The sequence below is a fragment of the Procambarus clarkii genome, chromosome 69 (genome assembly GCF_040958095.1).
Source record: "Procambarus clarkii isolate CNS0578487 chromosome 69, FALCON_Pclarkii_2.0, whole genome shotgun sequence".
Classification (NCBI taxonomy): domain Eukaryota; kingdom Metazoa; phylum Arthropoda; class Malacostraca; order Decapoda; family Cambaridae; genus Procambarus; species Procambarus clarkii.
Window position 1 is genome coordinate 26,643,755 of NC_091218.1, and position 21,294 is coordinate 26,665,048.

Here is a 21,294-nt window from a genome sequence, read left to right on the forward strand (position 1 = left end):
GGAAATGCGCACTGCATCCAGGGTTCCTGCCCGCCATCTGAGGAGCTGGAGGAACTCGACAACCTATGATAACCATCTTTGTAACCCATATATATATATATATATATATATATATATATATATATATATATATATATATATATATATATATATATATATATATATATATATATATATATATATATATATATTATTATTATTATTAAATATGACCGAAAAAGTAAGATTAATAATTCTAACACGAATTTTCTCTATGTTTCTTATATTTCTTTTCACTGTTGATGGTAACTGAAAAATCAATTCTCCAAAATTCATTTTTATTTCTAGTCTGACGCGACACTTGAACGCGTTTCGTAAAACTTATTACATTTTCAAAGACTTTAGTTTACACACACACACACAACTATAACTGAACAGAGTTTAAACAGCTTCGATTTTATACCTGCATTTGGGTGAGGTGAACAGTTTTGGATGAGGTGAAAACAAACTTTCAACACAAGACAGAACACGAAACAATGGGTATAATATTTTGTAAGTTAAAGGGAAGAATGGAAGTAACTGCAAAGGGCCTATTGGCCCATATTTCTTGATGCTTCTATATTGGTGCGGAGTCTTGAAGTGGGCAGAATATAGTTGTGCATTAATAAGGCTGTTGATTGCTGGTGTCAACTTCCTAATGTGTAGTGCCTCACAGATATCAAGCCGCCTGCTATCGCTGTATCTATCGATGATTTCCGTGTTTTTTGTTAAGACTTCTCTGGTGATGGTCTGGTTGTGGGAAGAGATTATATGTTCCTTAATGGAGCCCTGTTGCTTATGCATCGTTAATCACCTGGAAAGAGATGTTGTTGTCTTGCCTATATACTGAATTCTTTGAGGCTTACAGTCCCCAAGAGGGCATTTGAAGGCATAGACGACATTGGTCTCTTTTAAAACGTTCTGCTTTGTGTCTGGAGAGTTCCTCATGAGTAAGGTTGGCCGTTTTCTTGGTTTTATAGTAGATCGTCAATTGCATCTTCTGATTTTTGTCTGTAGGGATAACGTTTCTATTAACAATATCTTTCAGGACCCTTTCCTCCGTTTTATGAGCTGTTCCTGTAAAATAGTCTAATAGGGGGTACAGGTGTTGTGTTAGTTGTCTCTTCAGAGGTTGCATGGCGTTTCACCTTCCTTCTTATGATGTCTTTAACGAAACCATTGGAGAAGCCGTTGTTGACTAGGACCTGCCTTACCCTACAGAGTTCTTCATCGACTTGCTTCCATCCTGAGCTGTGGCTGAGAGCACGGTCGACATAAGCGTTAACGACATTCCTCTTGTACCTGTCTGGGCAGTCACTGTTGGCATTGAGGCACATTCCTATGTTTGTTTCCTTAGTGTAGACTGCAGTGTGGAAACCTCCGCTCCTTTCCATGACTGTTACATCTAAAAAGGGCAGCTTCCCATCCTTCTCCATCTCGTAAGTGAAACGCAGCACGAAACTCCGCTCAAATGCCTCCTTCAGCTCCTGCAGATGTCTGACATCAGGTACCTGTGTAAAAATGTCGTCAACATACCTGCAGTATATGGCCGGTTTCAAGTTCATGTCGACTAAGACCTTTTGTTCGATGGTACCCATGTAGAAGTTTGCAAACAGGACACCTAGGGGAGAACCCATGGCGACCCCATCTACTTGCTTATACATGTGCCCATCCGGGCTCAAGAAGGGTGCCTCTTTAGTGCAAGCTTGGAGTGGATGAAACAATCGGGATGATAGCGGACAGAAATTCTAAGGAAACTACACGAAGCATCAAGAAATATGGGCCAATAGGCCCTTTGCAGTTACTTCCATTCTTCCCTTTAACTTACAAAATATTATACTCATTGTTTCGTGTTCTGTCTTGTGTTGAAAGTTTGTTTTCACCTCATCCAAAACTGTTGTAACATATCACCTCACCCAAATGCAGGTATAAAATCGAAGCTGTTTGAACTCTGTTCAGTTACAGTTGTGTGTGTGTAAACTAAAGTCTTTGAAAGTGTAATAAGTTTTGCAAAACGCGTTCAAGTGTCGCGTCAGACTAGAAATAAAAATGAATTTTGGAGAATTGATTTTTCAGTTACCATCAACAGTGAAAAGAAATATAAGAAACATAGAGAAAATTCGTGTTAGAATTATTAATCTTACTTTTTCGGTCATATTTAATAATATATGTCTGCAAGAAAGACTGCTACCAAAATATACTAATATATATATATATATATATATATATATATATATATATATATATATATATATATATATATATATATATATATATATGTCGTACCTAATAGCCAGAACGCACTTCTCAGCCTACTATTCAAGGCCCGATTTGCCTAATAAGCCAAGTTTTCATGAATTAATGTTTTTTCGTCTACCTAACCTACCTAACCTAACCTAACCTAGCTTTTTTTGGCTACCTAACCTAACCTTACCTATAAATATAGGTTAGGTTAGGTTAGGTAGGGTTGGTTAGGTTCGGTCATATATCTACGTTAATTTTAACTCCAATAAAAAAAAATTGACCTCATACATAGAGAAAAGGGTTGCTTTATCATTTCATAAGAAAAAAATTATAGTAAATATATTAATTCAGGAAAACTTGGCTTATTAGGCAAATCGGGCCTTGAATAGTAGGCTGAGAAGTGAGTTCTGGCTACTAGGTACGACATATATATATATATATATATACATATATATATATGTCGTACCTAGTAGCCAGAACTCACTTCTGAGCCTACTATGCAAGGCCCGATTTGCCTAATAAGCCAAGTTTTCATGAATTAATTGCTTTTCGACTACCTAACCTACCTAACCTAACCTAACCTAACTTTTTCGGCTACCTAACCTAACCTAACCTATAAAGATAGGTTAGGTTAGGTTAGGTAGGGTTGGTTAGGTTCGGTCATATATCTACGTTAATTTTAACTCCAATAAAAAAAATTGACCTCTTACATCATGAAATGGGTTGCTTTATCATTTCATAAGAAAAAAATTAGAGAAAATATATTAATTCATGAAAACTTGGGTTATTAGGCAAATCGGGCCTTGCATTGTAGGCTGAAAAGTGAGTTCTGGCTACTAGGTACGACATATATATATATATATATATATATATATATATATATATATATATATATATATATATATATATATATATATATATATATATATATATATATATATATGTCGTACCTAGTAGCCAGAACGCACTTCTCAACCTACTATGCAAGGCCCAATTTGCCTAATAAGCCAAGTTTTCATGAATTAATTGTTTTTCGACTACCTAACCTACCTAACCTAACCTAACCTAACTTTTTCGGCTACCTAACCTATAAAGATAGGTTAGGTTAGGTTAGGTAGGGTTGGTTAGGTTCGGTCATATATCTAGGTTAATTTTAACTCTAATAAAATAAAATTGTCCTCATACATAATGAAATGGGTATCTTTATCATTTCATAAGAAAAAAATTAGAGAAAATATATTAATTCAGGAAAACTTGGCTTATTAGGCAAATCGGGCCTTGCATAGTAGGCTAAGAAGTGCGTTCTGGCTATTAGGTACGACATATATATATATATATATATATATATATATATATATATATATATATATATATATATATATATATATATATATATATATATATATATATATATATATATATATATATGTCGTACCTAGTAGCCAGAACGCACTTCTCAGCCTACTATGCAAGGCCCGATTGGCCTAATAAGCCAAGTTTTCATGAATTAATGTTTTTTCGACTACCTAACCTACCTAACCTAACCTAACCTAACTTTTTCGGCTACCTAACCTAACCTATAAAGATAGGTTAGGTTAGGTTAGGTAGGGTTGGTTAGGTTCGGTCATATATCTACGTTAATTTTAACTCCAATAAAAAATTGTTTTCCTCATACATAATGAAATGGGTAGCTTTATCATTTTATAAGAAAAAAATTAGAGAAAATATATTAATTCAGGAAAACTTGGCTTTTTAGGCAAATCGGGCCTTGCATAGTAGGCTGAGAAGTGCGTTCTGGCTACTAGGTACGACATATATATATATATATATATATATATGTCGTACCTAGTAGCCAGAACGCACTTTTCGGCCTACTATGCAAGGCCTGATTTGCCTAATAAGCCAAGTTTTCCTGAATTAATATATTTTCTCTAATTTTTTTCTTATGAAATGATAAAGCTACCCATTTCATTATGTATGAGGAAAACAATTTTTTATTGGAGTTAAAATTAACGTAGATATATGACCGAACCTAACCAACCCTACCTAACCTAACCTAACCTAACCTATCTTTATTGGTTAGGTTAGGTTAGGTAGCCTAAAAAGCTAGGTTAGGTTAGGTTAGGTAGGTTAGGTTGCCGAAAAACAAATATTTCATGAAAACTTGGCTTATTAGGCAAATCGGGCCTTGCATAGTAGGCTGAAAAGTGCGTTCTGGCTACTAGGTACGACATATATATATATATATATATATATATATATATATATATATATATATATATATATATATAAAAGTTTGTGAGGGTACCACCTCTGGTGCCAATGTGGGGACCCATAGCCTCGGAGAAGAAAATACAAAGTATTCAGAGGAGACCTTGTGGTTTCTCACTGAACACTAATATTATCTTCTCCTACCACCCCCATTCTTTTGTATGTACAGATATATATTTACTTTATTTGAACTTTGTTACAAAAAAGGAGTTACATATGAGTTACAAAGATGGTTATCATAGGTTGTCGAGTTCCTCCAGCTCCTCAGATGGCGGGCAGGAACCCTGGATGCAGTGCGCATTTCCCCTCTGTATCGCCACACTGAGGCGCTGGAAAAGAAAGCTTGCAGCTCTTGGGTCCCTTGTCGCTTCAATGAGCCTAGAACCCAGTTCCTTAAAAAAACTGCTAGCACTTTTACCCCAGGCGCCGAGTGTCTCAGAAGCAATGGGGAGAAAATTGTAGTGGTGATCCAGTTCTCTATACTTACGGGATTTGGCTGCTTCCCTGTGGGTGGCAGCGCCACCTGGTTGTGCAACACTGAGGTTAATGTAGGTGTTAGCCAGGGTTGATACGCACGTGTAGTCCCATACCAACTGCTTGCCATTCTTCCAGGGATTCACTGTGATACCATCCGGGCGACCAATAAGAGCATCAGAGTTACGGGGCGTTAGGTAACGGGGCTCTCTTTCTGCTGGGCATCCAGCTGTGGTGAGGCTCCTCTTGATGATGTCGTTAACTTCACTGTGCCTCGAGTGCCATCCCCCTGTGCTTTGGCAGAGTAGGCCATGGTGGCTGTACCTGTCAGCCACCACCTCGCCGCAAATACACCTATATCTGGTGTGGATTGGGGCAGCAAGGCGGAGGGCCACAGCAATTCGGAGGGCGTGTGGTGTGAGACGCGTGCCAGTTGCCGACATTGGGGTTGCTAACAGGAAATCCCCTGCATGTGGTGCTGCTACTGCTGTGAGGCGAGCAATGTCGTGTTGTGTTGTTGCAGCACCCAGGCACTCTGCAGCAACTTGGTCTACAATGGGGCCATCCCAGCTGGATTGCTTGTGGGCTTTTGGGGATGGTGGTTGAGGTGATTGGCCTGCACGAGAGGCCCACTCTGTGGCACAGCGTGTAAAATTGGGATCATGTACACCTGCCAGCTGATGTAAGTGGGCAGGTTGAATTTCCTTCAGAAGGTCGTCGGATGCTGATAAGGAGGACAGGAAGGCTGGAACAGTGATTTGCGTTGCTGTTCGAACTCCGAGGCCCCCAAGTCTTACGGGAAGAGAGGCTTGTTTCCACTATATATATATATATATATATATATATATATATATATATATATATATATATATATATATATATATATATATATATATATATATATATATATATATATATATATATATATATATATATATATATATATATATATATATATGTCGTACCTAATAGCCAGAACGCACTTCTGAGCCTACTATGCAAGGCCCGATTTGCCTAATAAGCCAAGTTTTCATGAATTAATTGTTTTTCGACTACCTAACCTACCTAACCTAACCTAACCTAACTTTTTCTGCTACCTAACCTAACCTAACCTATAAAGATAGGTTAGGTTAGGTTAGGTAGGGTTGGTTAGGTTCGGTCATATATCTACGTTAATTTTAACTCCAATAAAAAAAAATTGACCTCATACATAATGAAATGGGTAGCTTTATCATTTCATAAGAAAAAAATTAGAGAAAAAATATTATTTCAGGAAAACTTGGCTTATTAGGCAAATCGGGCCTTGCATAGTAGGCTCAGAAGTGCGTTCTGGCTATTAGGTACGACATATATATATATATATGCGAGCCATAAGCTATGTGTGTTTCATTACATACAATAATTGTCTCATTGCTTGTTTTTTATGAGATACTATCATGAGATACTATATGTTTATCATGGATTTGTTTCATTAAAATGTATGCGTCTCATCGGAGCTCCTTATTTTTCACCATAGAGCTTTTACATGCCTCATCGTAGAATCCTGTATCATCACCGAGTTCTTTGTTTCTTAGCAGAGCACATATGTATTTTCAGTCCAAGCTGTGTCCCATCACAGAGACCTTAGCGATCCCCCGTTATCCTACACCTGTAACAGAGATCCTTCCATACATCAGGTTGGCCAGGAGCAGCTGAGCAGCGACGTGTCTACCATCGACATCTTCCTCACCAACTCCACACACACGGCCAGCTTGTACTTGTACACCCACACACGACCACAGCACCTCACCATCAACTCTCGCCCAGTGTTTACAAGCGAGGTCACCAACACCTCCTTCCTGGTGCTTCTTCAGGACCTGCAGGTGGGTGGTGTGGCTGTGTCTGGTAGGTGTGGCATAGGTCATTATAACAGGAGCGTCTTGACCAGACGCTCCTGTTTAGGCAGCTTGATTTTTATATGGCTCCGCTGTTTATGTTTCATAATTACGAGATAACGCTGTTTATGTTTCATAATTACGAGATAACGCTGTTTATGTTTCATAATTACGAGATATCGCTGTTTATGTTGCATGATTAAGATAATGTTGTTCATGTAGTCAATTTGTAGGTATTTGTATGTCCTGGACGTTTACGTGGCTTATATATTTATCGGGTCAGGATAGTTGTGGTTGTTAATGTGGTGTGGTTGTTTGTGTAGTGATGTTTCATGTGGTTTAGCTGTTTACGCTGTGTGGTATTTTATGCGTTGTGGGGAACTTTGTGACAGCTATTGTGTGTGGCATAGTTGTATATGTGACATGTTTGTTTCAAGCTGCTTAGTGTTTTATTTAATGCGGTTCTTTATGTGGTTTTGCTGTTTTTTGTGAAATAATTGTTTATGTGTTGTAGGTTACGGTGGCGTAGTACAAGATAACTGGTTATGTACTTACTTAATTGTGCTTGCGGGGGTTGAGCTCTGGCTCTTTGGTCCCACCTCTCAACTGTCAATCTACTAATGTACAGGTTCCTGAGCCTACTGGGCTCTATCATATCTACACTTGAAGCTGTGTATGGAGTCAGCCTCCACCACATCACTTCCTAATGCATTCCATTTCTCTACTACTCTGACACTGAAAAAATCTTTCTAACGTCTCTATGACTCATTTGGGCACTCAATTTCCACCAGTGTCCTCTAGTGCGTGTGCTCCTTGTGGTAAATAGCCTGTCTTTATCTATCCTATCAATTCCTCTGAGAATCTTGTATGTGGTGATCACGTCCCCTCTAACTCTTATGTCTCCCAGTGACGTGAGGTTTAATTCCCGTAGTCTCTCCTCGTAGCTCATACCCCTCAGTTCGGGTACTAGTCTGGTGGCAAACCTTCGAACCTTTTCAGTGTGGAGAGATGGTGATGTGGATGTTGGAGGGAGTGCTTATATGGCCTCATTGACAATATATGTATGATATATATCAACTGTTCACTAAACCTACCAGTGATTTGACTTTCCTGCCACCTTGACACAGCCGGGACACAACAGCATAGAGGTCGGAGGCTTGAGCTCGGAGGTGGAGCCGACGACGCCGGTGGAGGTGCTGGTGGAACGATCTGCGGACGACCCTGAGGTAGAGCTGAGGACCTCACACGACCTGACCTCTCTCAACCTCGCCGACCCTCACCACCCCGTCACCCTCCTCGTTAAGGTTGGTGAGACAAGCTGCCTTGCTGGGCATGATGGATGTTGTGGAGAGGAGACTGGAGGAAGGGCTTGTGGAGAGGAGACTGGAGGAGGGGCTTGTGGAGAGGAGACTGGAGGAGGGGCTTGTGGAGAGGAGACTGGAGGAGGGGCTTGTGGAGAGGAGACTGGAGGAGAGGCTTGTGGAGAGGAGACTGGAGGAGGGGCTTGTGGAGAGGAGACTGGAGGAGGGGCTTGTGGAGAGGAGACTGGAGGAGGGGCTTGTGGAGAGGAGACTGGAGGATGGGCATGTGGAGAGGAGACTGGAGGAAGGGCTTGTGGAGAGGAGACTGGAGGAGGGGCTTGTAACGAGGGTCATTCCATCTCAAATCACCAAAAAGTCACATATGGCTCCCAATCGACCCTCTCTAAATGCCATGAAATTTTGTAGTAAGATTGCCCTAGACCCCAAATGACACTTTGCACAATATTAGAGCTCAATCTGCTTTGGTTCTTAAATAACAGGTCCATGTTCAATGGGCTCTCGTCCCGTTATTGCGTAAATACCACAAAAAAATACCACAAAAATTACCAACTTTGACCCTTTGTTAAATCACTTCTATTGCCCGTAGGAGTGTGAAAGTTGACATACCAGGACAACTTTTGGCGTAGAATAAAGTATTGTATTCGAAAAAGCAGTATGGGTGCCCATTCAGCTATCCATCGATGCTAAAATCTCTGCCAAATTTTGTCGCGAGAAATTTGGACCCCAACTTGGAGACCACGGACTCATCAGCAAACGGTCTAAACGCCTTGATCTTTTGCAACGATGTATAACAAGTACAATATTATGTAGTGATGCAATAGCAACTCTGTTGTATTCATATGTCCAGAGGTGACCCACTTTAAAGTTAGCCAAATTTTTTTTTTGCAAAACTAGCCAACTTTCAAGGCAAAAATCTCAATATGCGTCATTCCCAATTTGGTTTTGAATGACGCCATTGGATAGAGCAGATTCTTCTGTACAAGAGTAACTTTTATTTGGGTTGGGATCTGTATTCCTAGTTCAGCCAGAGGACTCTGAAAGTGACATACCTTGGTGCGATATCGAAAAAATCAAATCATGATTCTCCATCTTCTTTGTGCACTGATCATGACTCCTGGCAAATTGATATCCAAACTGATTGGAATTTTTTTAAGCTTCATTGGGTAGAACATTTTTGGGTGGGATTCAGAATTATTATTAAACAATCAGTGCTATTTTAGGTTCCTGTTCTATATTTATCTTTTCATCTTTGTATTATCGTGTCAGCAGGTCAAACATTACTGTTTACTTATTTGTTTATTTACATGTAATAAATACACAAATAAATAAAAAGCAATATTAATATTAATGTATTACAGGTATCACTTGAAATTACTGTATTCAGTTAGTTAAATAATTTGATTTGACTTCGATTACAGATACATCATGAATCAGGATTCCATAGATTTATTGTCATGTGTTATTGCTAGCCATGAGCGTGGCTCTTCTGAATGTCACTTGACAACTTACACTCTTAATAAAGGCTTGAAGTTTCTAAAACAGTATAGTGCAGAAGATCAAAAACTGATAGCAAAGTGAAGTAAACTGAACTTGGATGGAGAATCTCAAGTGTGCCTCCATCATGAAGCTTTGCTGTTGACGAAATTTGAATTTTTGCAAGAAACTTGCTGCAAACCCTTCAAGAAGAAATGCCATGTAAAGCGAAAAGATTTGCGATCAATCACAGTAACTACTGCAGAGAAAATGTCAGATATGGTGAAAGTCAGTATTAAGCCTGGCCAAAAGTTGTGCACATCATGCAGAAAGGAATTGGACAGTAAGCAGGTAAGAGAGTCCAGCTCTACTGAATCTGATGACCTTGCTGAAAATATGGAAATCTGTGAAAGTGTAAACACAAGTTTATCAGTATTAGGAATCTCACCTATTAACTATCAACGAGTTAGTGCGAGGGATAAGCATAGTTATGCAAAGCGTAAGATTAGCCAAGCACAGGAAATAATTGCCGAGCAGATTGCTGCAATTGAAAATATTGATTGGCAAAACCTGTTGGTACCAAGCTCTAGCCAACAGTGCACAAATTGCCAAGACTTCAATAAACTCATTGAAGAAACGAAACTAAAATTCCATGTAGCAAAGCGCCAAGAAAAAATACAAATCTTAACCCTCGTGCCACAAAGCTGGTCTATCAAAATGACAATGGAGCAATTCAAAGTTTCAGAATACAGGGTTCGCGAAGCTAGGAAGCTGAAAGAAGAACAGGGAATACTTTTCAAACGGTGACAATTTTTCCATTATTAGAGCCTTATCCAAGATTTATTGCTAACAGCATTCAGGCTTGGGAACCATAAAGATACCCACTATAGGCTTGGAATCCTAGACTAAGTCTCCACACAAGGCTTGGGAATCTGCTAGATACCCAATTAACAGGCTTGAGAACCTGAGAGAAAGTGGCCCATTTGAGGCTTGGAATCCTAGACTAAGACTTCATTAAGGCTTGGGAACCTGCTAGTCACCCAATTAACAGGCTTGGGAACCTGCGAGAAAGTGGCCCGCCGTGGCTAGCCTTGCCTGGCTATCGGGCGTGACCCCTAGGCGATGGGGTTGGCAATCTTTTAGATTGGTAGTGGCTCAGCCACCATGGTACAAAACAAGCATTATACTAGTAATGGATATACTTGCCTTCTGCAAATTGCCATGCTCTGGATTTGACAGCCTGCAATAGCCTACTATATACGTACGCCTCGCATATAGAAGTGTCATTTTCAGAGTCCTGTGGCTGAACTAAGAATTCAGATCCCAATCTAAATAAAAGTTACTCTTGTACAATCAAATCTGCTCTATCAAATGGTGTTATTCAAAACCAAATTGGGAAGGTTATATCTTGAGGTTATCTTGAGATGATTTCGGGGCTTTAGTGTCCCCGCGGCCCGGTCCTCGACCAGGCCTCCACCCCCAGGAAGCAGCCCGTGACAGCTGACTAACACCCAGGTAACTATTTTACTGCTAGGTAACAGGGGCATAGGGTGAAAGAAACTCTGCCCATTCTTTCTCGCCGGCGCCCGGGATCGAACCCGGGACCACAGGATCACAATTCCAGTGTGCTGTCCGCTCGGCCGACCGGCTCCCTTGACCAGAATGACGCATATTGAGATATTTTGCCTTGAAAGTTGGCTAGTTTTGCACAAAATTTTTTTTGGCCAACTTTCAAGTGGGCCACCTCTGGACATATAGATACAACAGAGTTGCTATTGCATCACTGCATAATATTGTGCTTGTTATACATTGTTGCAAAAGATCATGGACCACATTGGGTCCAAATTTCTCACGATAAAATTTGGCAGTGATTTTACCATGGTTTGATAGTTGAATGGCTACCCAAACTACTTTTTTGATTACACTGCTTTATTCTGCACCAAGAGTTGTCCTGGTATGCCAAATTTCACACCTCTCTGGGCACTAGACGTGATTTGATAAAGGGTCAAAGTTGGCCCTTTTTATGATATGTACGCATTACCTGGATGAGAGCCCATTGAACATGGACTCTCATCCATGAATGAGAGTATTTAAGAATCAAAGCAGATTGAGCTCTAATATTTTGCACAATTTCATTTGGGGTCTAGAGCTACTTTATTACAAAATTTTATTAGATTTAGAAAGGGTCAAGTGGGAGGCCTTTGGTGAATTCACATGGAATGACCCACAAGTAAACTGGAGGAGGAGAGGAGACTGGAGGAAGGGCTTGTGGAGAGTAAACTGGCTTAGAGGGTTGTGGAGAGTAAACTGGCTTAGAGGGTTGTGGAGAGTAAACTGGCTTAGAGGGTTGTGGAGAGTAAACTGGCTTAGGGGGTTGTGGAGAGTAAACTGGCTTAGGGGGTTGTGGAGAGTAAACTGGATTAGGGGGTTGTGGAGAGTAAACTGGCTTAGAGGGTTGTGGAGAGTAAACTGGCTTAGGGGGTTGTGGAGAGTAAACTGGCTTAGGGGGTTGTGGAGAGTAAACTGGATTAGGGGGTTGTGGAGAGTAAACTGGCTTAGAGGGTTGTGGAGAGTAAACTGGCTTAGAGGGTTGTGGAGAGTAAACTGGCTTAGGGGGTTGTGGAGAGTAAACTGGCTTAGGGGGTTGTGGAGAGTAAACTGGCTTAGGGGGTTGTGGAGAGTAAACTGGATTAGGGGGTTGTAGAGAGTAAACTGAAGGAGGGGCTTGTGGAGAGTCAAATGAGCCACAGAGATATTAAAATTTTTGTTTCAGTGTCAGCGTAGTTAACAAATAGAATGCTTTAAGTAGTAATGTGGTCGAGGAAAATTCCATACAGTTTCAAATGTAGATTTGATAGAGCCCAATAGGCTCAGGAATCTATACACCAGTTGACTGACAGTTGAGAGACGGGACCAAAGAGCCAGAGCTCAGTCCACGCAAGCACAACTTGGTGAGTACAACTAGGTGAGAACATGAGGTAATATTTCACGCTCCTATCTCCACATTTATCATGATTCAAATGAGTATTACTGTCAATCAATGCACCCACATCAACAAAGTGTAGTATATGAGTTATCTTTTCATCTGGTTATCTTGAGAGGTTATCTTGAGATGATTTCGGGGCTTTAGTGTCCCCGCGGCCTGGTCCTCGACCAGGCCTCCACCCCCAGGAAGCAGCCCGTGAGAGCTGACTAACACCCAAGTACCTATTTTACTGCTAGGTAACAGGGGCATAGGGTGAAAGAAACTCTGCCCATTGTTTCTCGCCGGCGCCTGGGATCGAACCCAGGACCACAGGATCACAAGTCCCGCGTGCTGTCCGCTCGGCCGACCGGCTGGTATCACTGTCACACTCACATTAGTCCAATGAAGCCAAAATGTCCCTGCTATGCATGGTAAGCATGTTACAACACACCTGTATAGCAAAGTACTTACTCAACAACCTCGCCAGGAACTACATCATCTACACAACTAGTATACTTCCCACACTTGTTTATATTTTTAGAGTTTTGTTTATTCATTTTCCGCTGGTTATTACTCATTTTTTCCTAGAGTTAACCCCTATTATGTGAAGTTGACTGGATGTAGGTGGGTTCAGGGACTTGTCCTGGTTAAAGAGGCAGATCTGGGCAGACACTTTCCAGATCTGGTGAAACCCCTTCAGGAACTACTGGCTTCCATCACTCTAGATCTTCTGTGGAACACACAACCTCGGCCAATATGAACTAAAAGTAAAAGAAACAGGGTAAGACGATAGCGACACATCTCCACTCTTAGAACCAACAGAACACAACAGAACTTCCCAGTAGACATTTTACGTCTGTCACAACAGACAAAAACAAAAAGGAAAAGTGGAAGGAGCACCTATCTGAACTGACTCAGCTGACCATCAGTGTTGGATAAACAAATCCGTCGTTCACAACTCTGCAACAACTATCAGAGTGAGAAGATATGATTGCTCCCAAGCACAACATCACTATCACAAACACAAGAACAAGCTCACACACTTTAATTGTGAATTTTATGACAAAACACACCGAAATAGCCAACTCTACTCAAGGTATTTTAACATCATCTGACCAGGACATCGCTGTGAACACGACACTCGTGGATCTCCTGACCTCGACTACTACAGCTGACCACTCTACCACTCTCACACAGTACCTCCCTCCACCGACACTCCATTGTCTGAGAGCTTTTGCTGGATCAAATGTTTCACTTGCTGAGGAGGCTCCTGGTCCTCCCCCACCTGCTTTTGCATTCGAAGACTCCACTCAAGCTACTAATCTGGCAGATGTTACTGCAACTCCTCAACTAGATTTTACAGAGACTGTAACTTCTGCACCTACTACAGACATTCTTACTGATGATAGTGAGTCACCAGATACCTACCCAGTCCCTATCTTAGAGGAACTTCAAGCACTGTATCCGAACAGAAGAATTCCTGCTCTTCAAGAGATAATAGATAATCAGAACAGAACAAATTCTCTGAAAGTGAGACAACTATGTACAAGACACGCCAATAAGGAGGACAGACCCATCGATACAGAGGATATCTACAAACACAAACGACAATGATACTCTCAACTTACACCTCATCGATCCAAAATACTTCGAGCTCCACCCAGGACGACACATCGGAACCAAACTACGATTTTATACACAAAAAGAAAAAGTAAGAAAACACCGAGAAGCATACGAAGAAAATCTCAGAAAACAAAACAAGAAGAAAGAAGAAGTAGCAGAATATAACTTTATAAAGAAAACCAAGAATGAAGAAAGACTAGCAACACCCCCCATTGACTGCCTTCAACTACCATCAACTGCCAGTTGCTTGCGAGTCCAGTCCTGTGTCAGAGAGCATCCATGAGAACTTTACCCTACCACCAACCCACAGTATCAGCTGCAAGTCTTATCTACGGTGGATGGGCCACCGGCTTGTTTCTCCCCTCTTCGACTTGTCTCCAGTCCCTAGCTCAAGATTTCTACACACTCGCTCCTATCTTTCATCCCCTGCTTGCCTGCTCTAGGGTCCTTGGAACGAATGGAAAACACCGCAATAGCCATCCCGGTTTCCCAAGAAAATAACAGAACCACTCTGGAACTTTGACCACACTTACTATGAACTACACTCAGTAAGTGACTTCCTCCTGGTGACATCAAATAATTCATCAACAGCGTTAGGGGTCTTATAACCTGGTAGATGAATACCAGATTACCTGGAAAACAGCCTAGGACAACCTGTAACCCTACACTCTCAACAAACAAAACGTGTGGGATATTCACGTCCCACTTCAGCTTGGAACTCACACCTGGGACCTTGAACATCTTCTTCAAAGTCGGACGAAACCGTACAACACCACTTTGACTCGAATGTCCCAGTGTTAAACAATTAATCTACTTGGAACAATAATGATTAGGCACAACACTTTTCAATTTAGGCCCTAGAAGAAATGTTACCACTATTAATGTTATAAAAGATTTACCAAATTGTTCTTCCATGACATAATCTTGAGATGCTTGGAGTAGTCTGTTAACAATCATTAAACCTACGAAGCTGGGTCACACCCTCACAGTCAACTGAAGGAGGCTCAATAGGTCTCCATCTGCTCGTCAGAAGCTGATCATCTGGCTGATCTCCGAAACTCTCCAACAATGGATCCAACTTACCAACTGACTCCTTACTATACTCTGATATCTCTGGGACAGTTCTACTTAACTTACACAAATCCAAGGACTTAAAATCTTAAGGGAGCGAGTAAGTAGCTGGTAATTTGGCCTCCTCCCCATCACCATCCACTAGGCTAGGGCGAGGCGTGGCCTCTACAATTGACTCAATCTCGATAACTTTATTCAAACTCTGAAGTGAGCAGTCAAGTATATGTCAACCTGATATCCTTTCCCAATCCATTCATTTGGTTAGGATAAAGCGAAGTCATGGCTACGACTAACTTACTCTCGACTCCTGACTCAACTTTTAGAGTGAGCAAGTAACTGGCACACGGACTTTCTGTTCTGAACCATCCTCTTGGTTAGAATAAATTGAGGTCCTAGTACCAGACTTACTCTCAACAAACAGGTTGGTCACACCTGAATCCTGAAAATCCACTTCCCACTTCTCCACCGAAAGGGTACTAGTCTCTGGAACATTTACCTTGGTAGTGACAGAACTGACAACTGGAACACTAATAGAACTAGAGTCAGCACAGGTAGGGTAGATATCACCATCATCTGCATCTGGCTGTTTACTCAAATAACTGGACTCACCACATGTAGGGTAGATAACACCATCCTCTACATCTGGCTGGCCATTCACACAAACTGGTTTAGGTAACAAAATGAGATCAACCTTCCCAACAACAGAATTAATGGCTACATCATTATCCAGTATTAAATCCACATTTGGGATAGGCAACTGTTTACTAACACCAACAGTGCACTAGCCTGGGGTGATGATTGACCTCAAATTAATGTCTATCAGAGGTACTGTTTGACAACTAACAATACTCTGAAGAACTACAGATTCACCAAAGTCTCTCTTTGTAACATTAGAGCGTACACAGTTTGAAATCAAATTTTAGGAAGCACCAGTATCTCTCAACATAACAAATGGCTTCCATTTACCACTTTTACACAATACTTCGCCAGGAAAAAGATAGGGTTGATAAGTATCTACCCATTTGGGATCTATAGTAATATGTTTAGAAGATCTACTCTGCACACCTCTACTAATTATGAGACAAGTAGGTTTTAAATTAGGATACAAACTAAAACAAGACATGACCTCTTATCTAGCAATGCGTACAAAATCTACTGTCAGGGGTTGACTCTGTCACACTCACTGAAGACTTAGTAATTACATTACTGGGGTATTGCACCCCAACTGTGTGTTCTCAGACTTGGATTAGCAGGAGAAGAGATCATGTGAGTAGCAGGAGGGTTATAACTTGGTTTGGTCTGGTGAGCATTAAGTTTATGAGCATGACTATTAAGCTTATTATTATATTATTATAAGTAGTATTTGACTGTGCTCTAAAATGCACCTTTGTGAGTAATTCGTGCTCACCAGCAAGCTTAGCTAGCTCAAAAATTTTAATATGCAATCTTTAAATACAATATTCAATATATAAATAAAATATGCAATCACACACATTATATGCTAATTCAAGCTGTGAGTATTAGATCTCTTGTGAGACGTAACATACACACAGGTAACGAGGAAGCAGATGCCAGTAGTGGGCGCCAAGGTTGTGGTCAGCCTGCTAGAGGGAAGCAACAAGTTTGACCTTCATCTCTACGATAACGGCGGAGGAAGTGAGTCTCATCCCACAATACGTTTTCGTTCGATGGTTCTGTACACTGTCCCTGCTGTGTTTACCCCTGGTACTGACTTATGTTGTGTTTACACACTGTCCCTGCTGTGTTTACCACTGGTACTGACTTATGTTGTGTTTACACACTGTCCCTGCTGTGTTTACCCTTGGTACTGACTTATGTTGTGTTTACACACTGTCCCTGCTGTGTTTACCCTTGGTACTGACTTATGTTGTGTTTACACACTGTCCCTGCTGTGTTTACCCTTGGTACTGACTCATGTTGTGTTTACACACTGTCCCTGCTGTGTTTACCCCTGGTACTGACTTATGTTGTGTTTACACACTGTCCCTGCTGTGTTTACCCCTAGTACTGACTTATGTTGTGTTTACACACTGTCCCTGCTGTGTTTACCCCTGGTACTGACTCATGTTGTGTTTACACACTGTCCCTGCTGTGTTTACCCCTGGTACTGACTTATGTTGTGTTTACCCCTGGTACTGACTTATGTTGTGTTTACACACTGTTCCTGCTGTGTTTACCCCTGGTACTGACTCATGTTGTGTTTACACACTGTCCCTGCTGTGTTTACCCCTGGTACTGACTCATTTTGTGTTTACACACTGTCCCTGCTGTGTTTACCCCTGGTACTGACTCATGTTGTGTTTACACACTGTCCCTGCTGTGTTTACCCCTGGTACTGACTCATGTTGTGTTTACACACTGTCCCTGCTGTGTTTACCCCTGGTACTGACTTATATTGTGTTTACCCCTGGTACTGACTTATGTTGTGTTTACACACTGTCCCTGCTGTGTGTACCCCTGGTACTGACTTATGTTGTGTTTACACACTGTCCCTGCTGTGTTTACCCCTGGTACTGACTTATGTTGTGTTTACACACTGTCCCTGCTGTGTGTACCCCTGGTACTGACTTATGTTGTGTTTACACACTGTCCCTGCTGTGTTTACCCCTAGTACTGACTTATGTTGTGTTTACACACTGTCCCTGCTGTGTGTACCCCTGGTACTGACTTATGTTGTGTTTACACACTGTCCCTGCTGTGTTTACCCCTAGTACTGACTTATGTTGTGTTTACACACTGTCCCTGCTGTGTTTACCCCTGGTACTGACTTATGTTGTGTTTACACACTGTCCCTGCTGTGTTTACCCCTGGTACTGACTTATGTTGTGTTTACACACTCTCCCTGCTGTGTTTACCCCTGGTACTGACTTATGTCGTGTTTGCACACTGTCCCTGCTGTGCATACCCCTGGTGCTGACCCAAGTCATTCGCTCTGGGGTAGTAGTTCTATGGGCCTGGGTTCGATCCCCGGTGTGGGCAGAAACAAATCGGCAGTTTCTTTCACCCTGTGGCCCTATTCACCTAGCAGTAAAAAGGTACCTGGGAGTTAAATAGCATCTTCGGGCTGCTGCCTGGGAATGTGTGTGTGTGTAAGAGAACTATATGTAATAGACATAATAGGGGAAAAAATTGGTTAGAAAGCCGGGGTTCAAGAGCTAATAGCTCGATTGTGCAGATACAAATAGTAAACATGTGTGAAGGCGAGTGAGCAAGGCGAGTGAATTTAGGGAAAGAGCACAAGAGGTAAACCCAGATGTAATTGGAATCACGGAAACAAAACTCTCAGGAATCATAACAAATGTGGTGTTCTCCCAGGATTACACTGTAATAAGGAAAGAGGGAGGGTAGGGGAGGAGGCAGAGTGGCCCTACTCATGAGAAAGGAATTGAGTTTCCAGGAGATGGTTATCCCAGGCTGTGAAGGGTTTAGAGACTACATAACAGGCACCATAATGATGGGAGGACCTAGAGTAGAAGTAGCAGTGATATATAACCCTCCACCAAATGACAGAAAACCCAGGCAAGCGTATGACAAAAACAACAAGGCAGTTAATAACATAATTGAGAGAGCAGCCTCTGCTGCCTGTAGAAATCGATCCCATCTGCTCATCATGGGGGACTTCAATCACGAAAGGATAGACTGGGAGAACAAGGAACCACACGAAGGAGAGGATACATGGAGAGCCAAACTAGTGGAGGAGGCGACAAGAAACTTTCTAACCTAACATGTCAGGGAACCCGCTAGGATGAGGGGAAACGATGAACCAGCGAGACTCGACCTAGTCTTCACTCTGAATGATTCCGACATAAGGGAAATTGACTTCGAGGCCCCAGTAGGAATAAGCAATTACAGTGTACTGACGTTTGAGTATCTGGTCGAAGAAGGGCTAAAGTACTCTAGAAAGGGAACTGAAAGCAAAAGGCTAGCAGTCCGTAAGGAAAATTACGAGGAGATAAGAAAATTCCTAACGGATATAACATGGGAATAAGAGCTTGATGGAAAGGGGAAAGATGGCCCAAGACATGATGTGATACATCACGCAGAAGTGCAAGGAGGCCGCAGAAAAGTTTATCCTGGCCCAAAAGGTAAAATTGAAATGGAGATGAGAAACCCATGGTTTAATCAGAGATGTAAGCTAGCTAAGCAACAAAGTAAAAGAGCATGGAGAAACTATTGAAATACCAGGACACTTGAGAGCAGAGAACGTTACCAGAGAGTCAAGAATGAATATGTCAGGGTGAGAAGAGAGGCAGAAGGGCAATATGAAAACGACATAGCAAGCAAGGGTAAGACCCAACCCAAATTGCTGCACAGCCACATCATGAGAAAGCCAACAGTGAAGGAACAGGTAATGAAACTGAGGATAGGAGCAGACAGATTCACTACAAAGGACAAAGAAGTGTGTGAGGAACTCAATAAAAAATTCCAGGAAGTTTTCACATTAGAACAAGGAGACCTTCCAGAAATAAGAGAAGGAATAATTAACCAGGCACCACTAGAGGAATTTGAGATTACCAGTAGGTTATATAGGCCCGGATGGAATATCACCATGGATACTAAAGGAAGGAGCAGAAGCACTGTGTCTGCCACTCTCCATGGTGTATAACAAATCACTGGTAACAGGTGAACTGCCAGAAATTTGGAAGGCGGCAAACGTAGTCCCTATATACAAGAAGGGGGATAAACAGGAGGCACTGAACTACAGGCCAATGTCCTTAATTTGCATACCATGCAACCTAATGGAGAAAATTGTGCGAAAAGGCTAGTCGAACATCTGGAGCAAAGGAACTTTGTGTCACAACACCAACATGGTTTCAGGGATGGCAAGTCATGCCTCACAGGTTTAATTGAATTCTACGATCAGGCAACAAGAATCAGGCAAGAAAGAGAGGGGTGTGCAAACTGCATATTTTAGATTGCCAGAAAGCCTTCGACACAGTGCCACACCAGAGACTAGTGCGAAAACTGGAGATGCAGGCAGGAGTGAAAGGGAAGGTACTCCATTGGATAAGGGAGTACCTAAGTAACAGAAGGCAGCGAGTCACTGTGCGGGTTGAGGTATCAGATTGGCGAAACGTCACCAGTGGAGTCCCGCAGGGTTTAGTCCTTCGACCCATACTGTTTCTTATATACATGTAAATGATCTTCCAGATGGTAGTTAGTTTTAGTTTAGTTCATTTATTATGCACCCCATACCCGTTCTGTGGGCGGTAGTGGAAAGGGTTACAGAGGCACATAATGGGCTCAGGGACTGAACCCCACAATTCATTTAGCTAAGCAAGTTACAATCTTGATGAGCTAGTTACAAAATTCAATATAAGTCGTCACATCAACAATGGGTTCGAGATCGACCTCAAGTACAGGTTCAAAATTAAGCAACTGACATATGTGGAGAGCTAGTGTCAAAATTTATATGTTTGTCCTGCACACCGCCCCCCATCCAGTGGGCAGCGGTGGATAGGTTACAATCACTTAGTTACTACCTACAGTTAGCAAACTGGGGATATTTGGCTAAAATTTCTGGTAGCAGATCATTTTGAATGAAATATTGACACATCGCTGGAACATTGGTTATAGAATTGTCTCTAAATTCACGTATCTTTTCGCACTCCATCACATAGTGACGGAGGGTGTGCGAATAATTTTGTTGACACAGTTTACATTTGGTCAGGTCTACATCAGCAGATAATGAGAATTCCCAGAGATACTTGTAACCGAGTCTAAGCCGAGCAGTAGTAACATCTAGAAGTCTGCTGATTTTATTGGATGATCCATAGATGTGTGGCTCCTCTTGCATGATAGTATGATGACAGATGGAATTACTGATGGTAATCCAGATGGTATAGAATCATTCCTCTCATTATTTGCTGATGATGCAAAAATTATGAGGACGATTAAGACGGAGGAAGACAGTATGAGACTACAAGATGACCTAGAC

The 21,294-nt window shown here is 41.5% G+C and overlaps 1 protein-coding gene across 1 annotated transcript in view; it reads left to right on the forward strand.

Annotated features, from left to right (window-relative positions):
* Positions 1 to 21,294, forward strand: part of LOC123772279 (calcium-activated chloride channel regulator 3A-1) — a 253,061-nt gene that overhangs the window by 148,738 nt on the left and 83,029 nt on the right. The window contains exons 11-13 of the mRNA XM_069311299.1: positions 6,684 to 6,869; positions 8,009 to 8,185; positions 16,889 to 16,991. Of these exons, the coding sequence (XP_069167400.1) occupies positions 6,684 to 6,869; positions 8,009 to 8,185; positions 16,889 to 16,991 (466 nt within the window). The remainder of the gene's footprint in view (positions 1 to 6,683; positions 6,870 to 8,008; positions 8,186 to 16,888; positions 16,992 to 21,294) is intronic.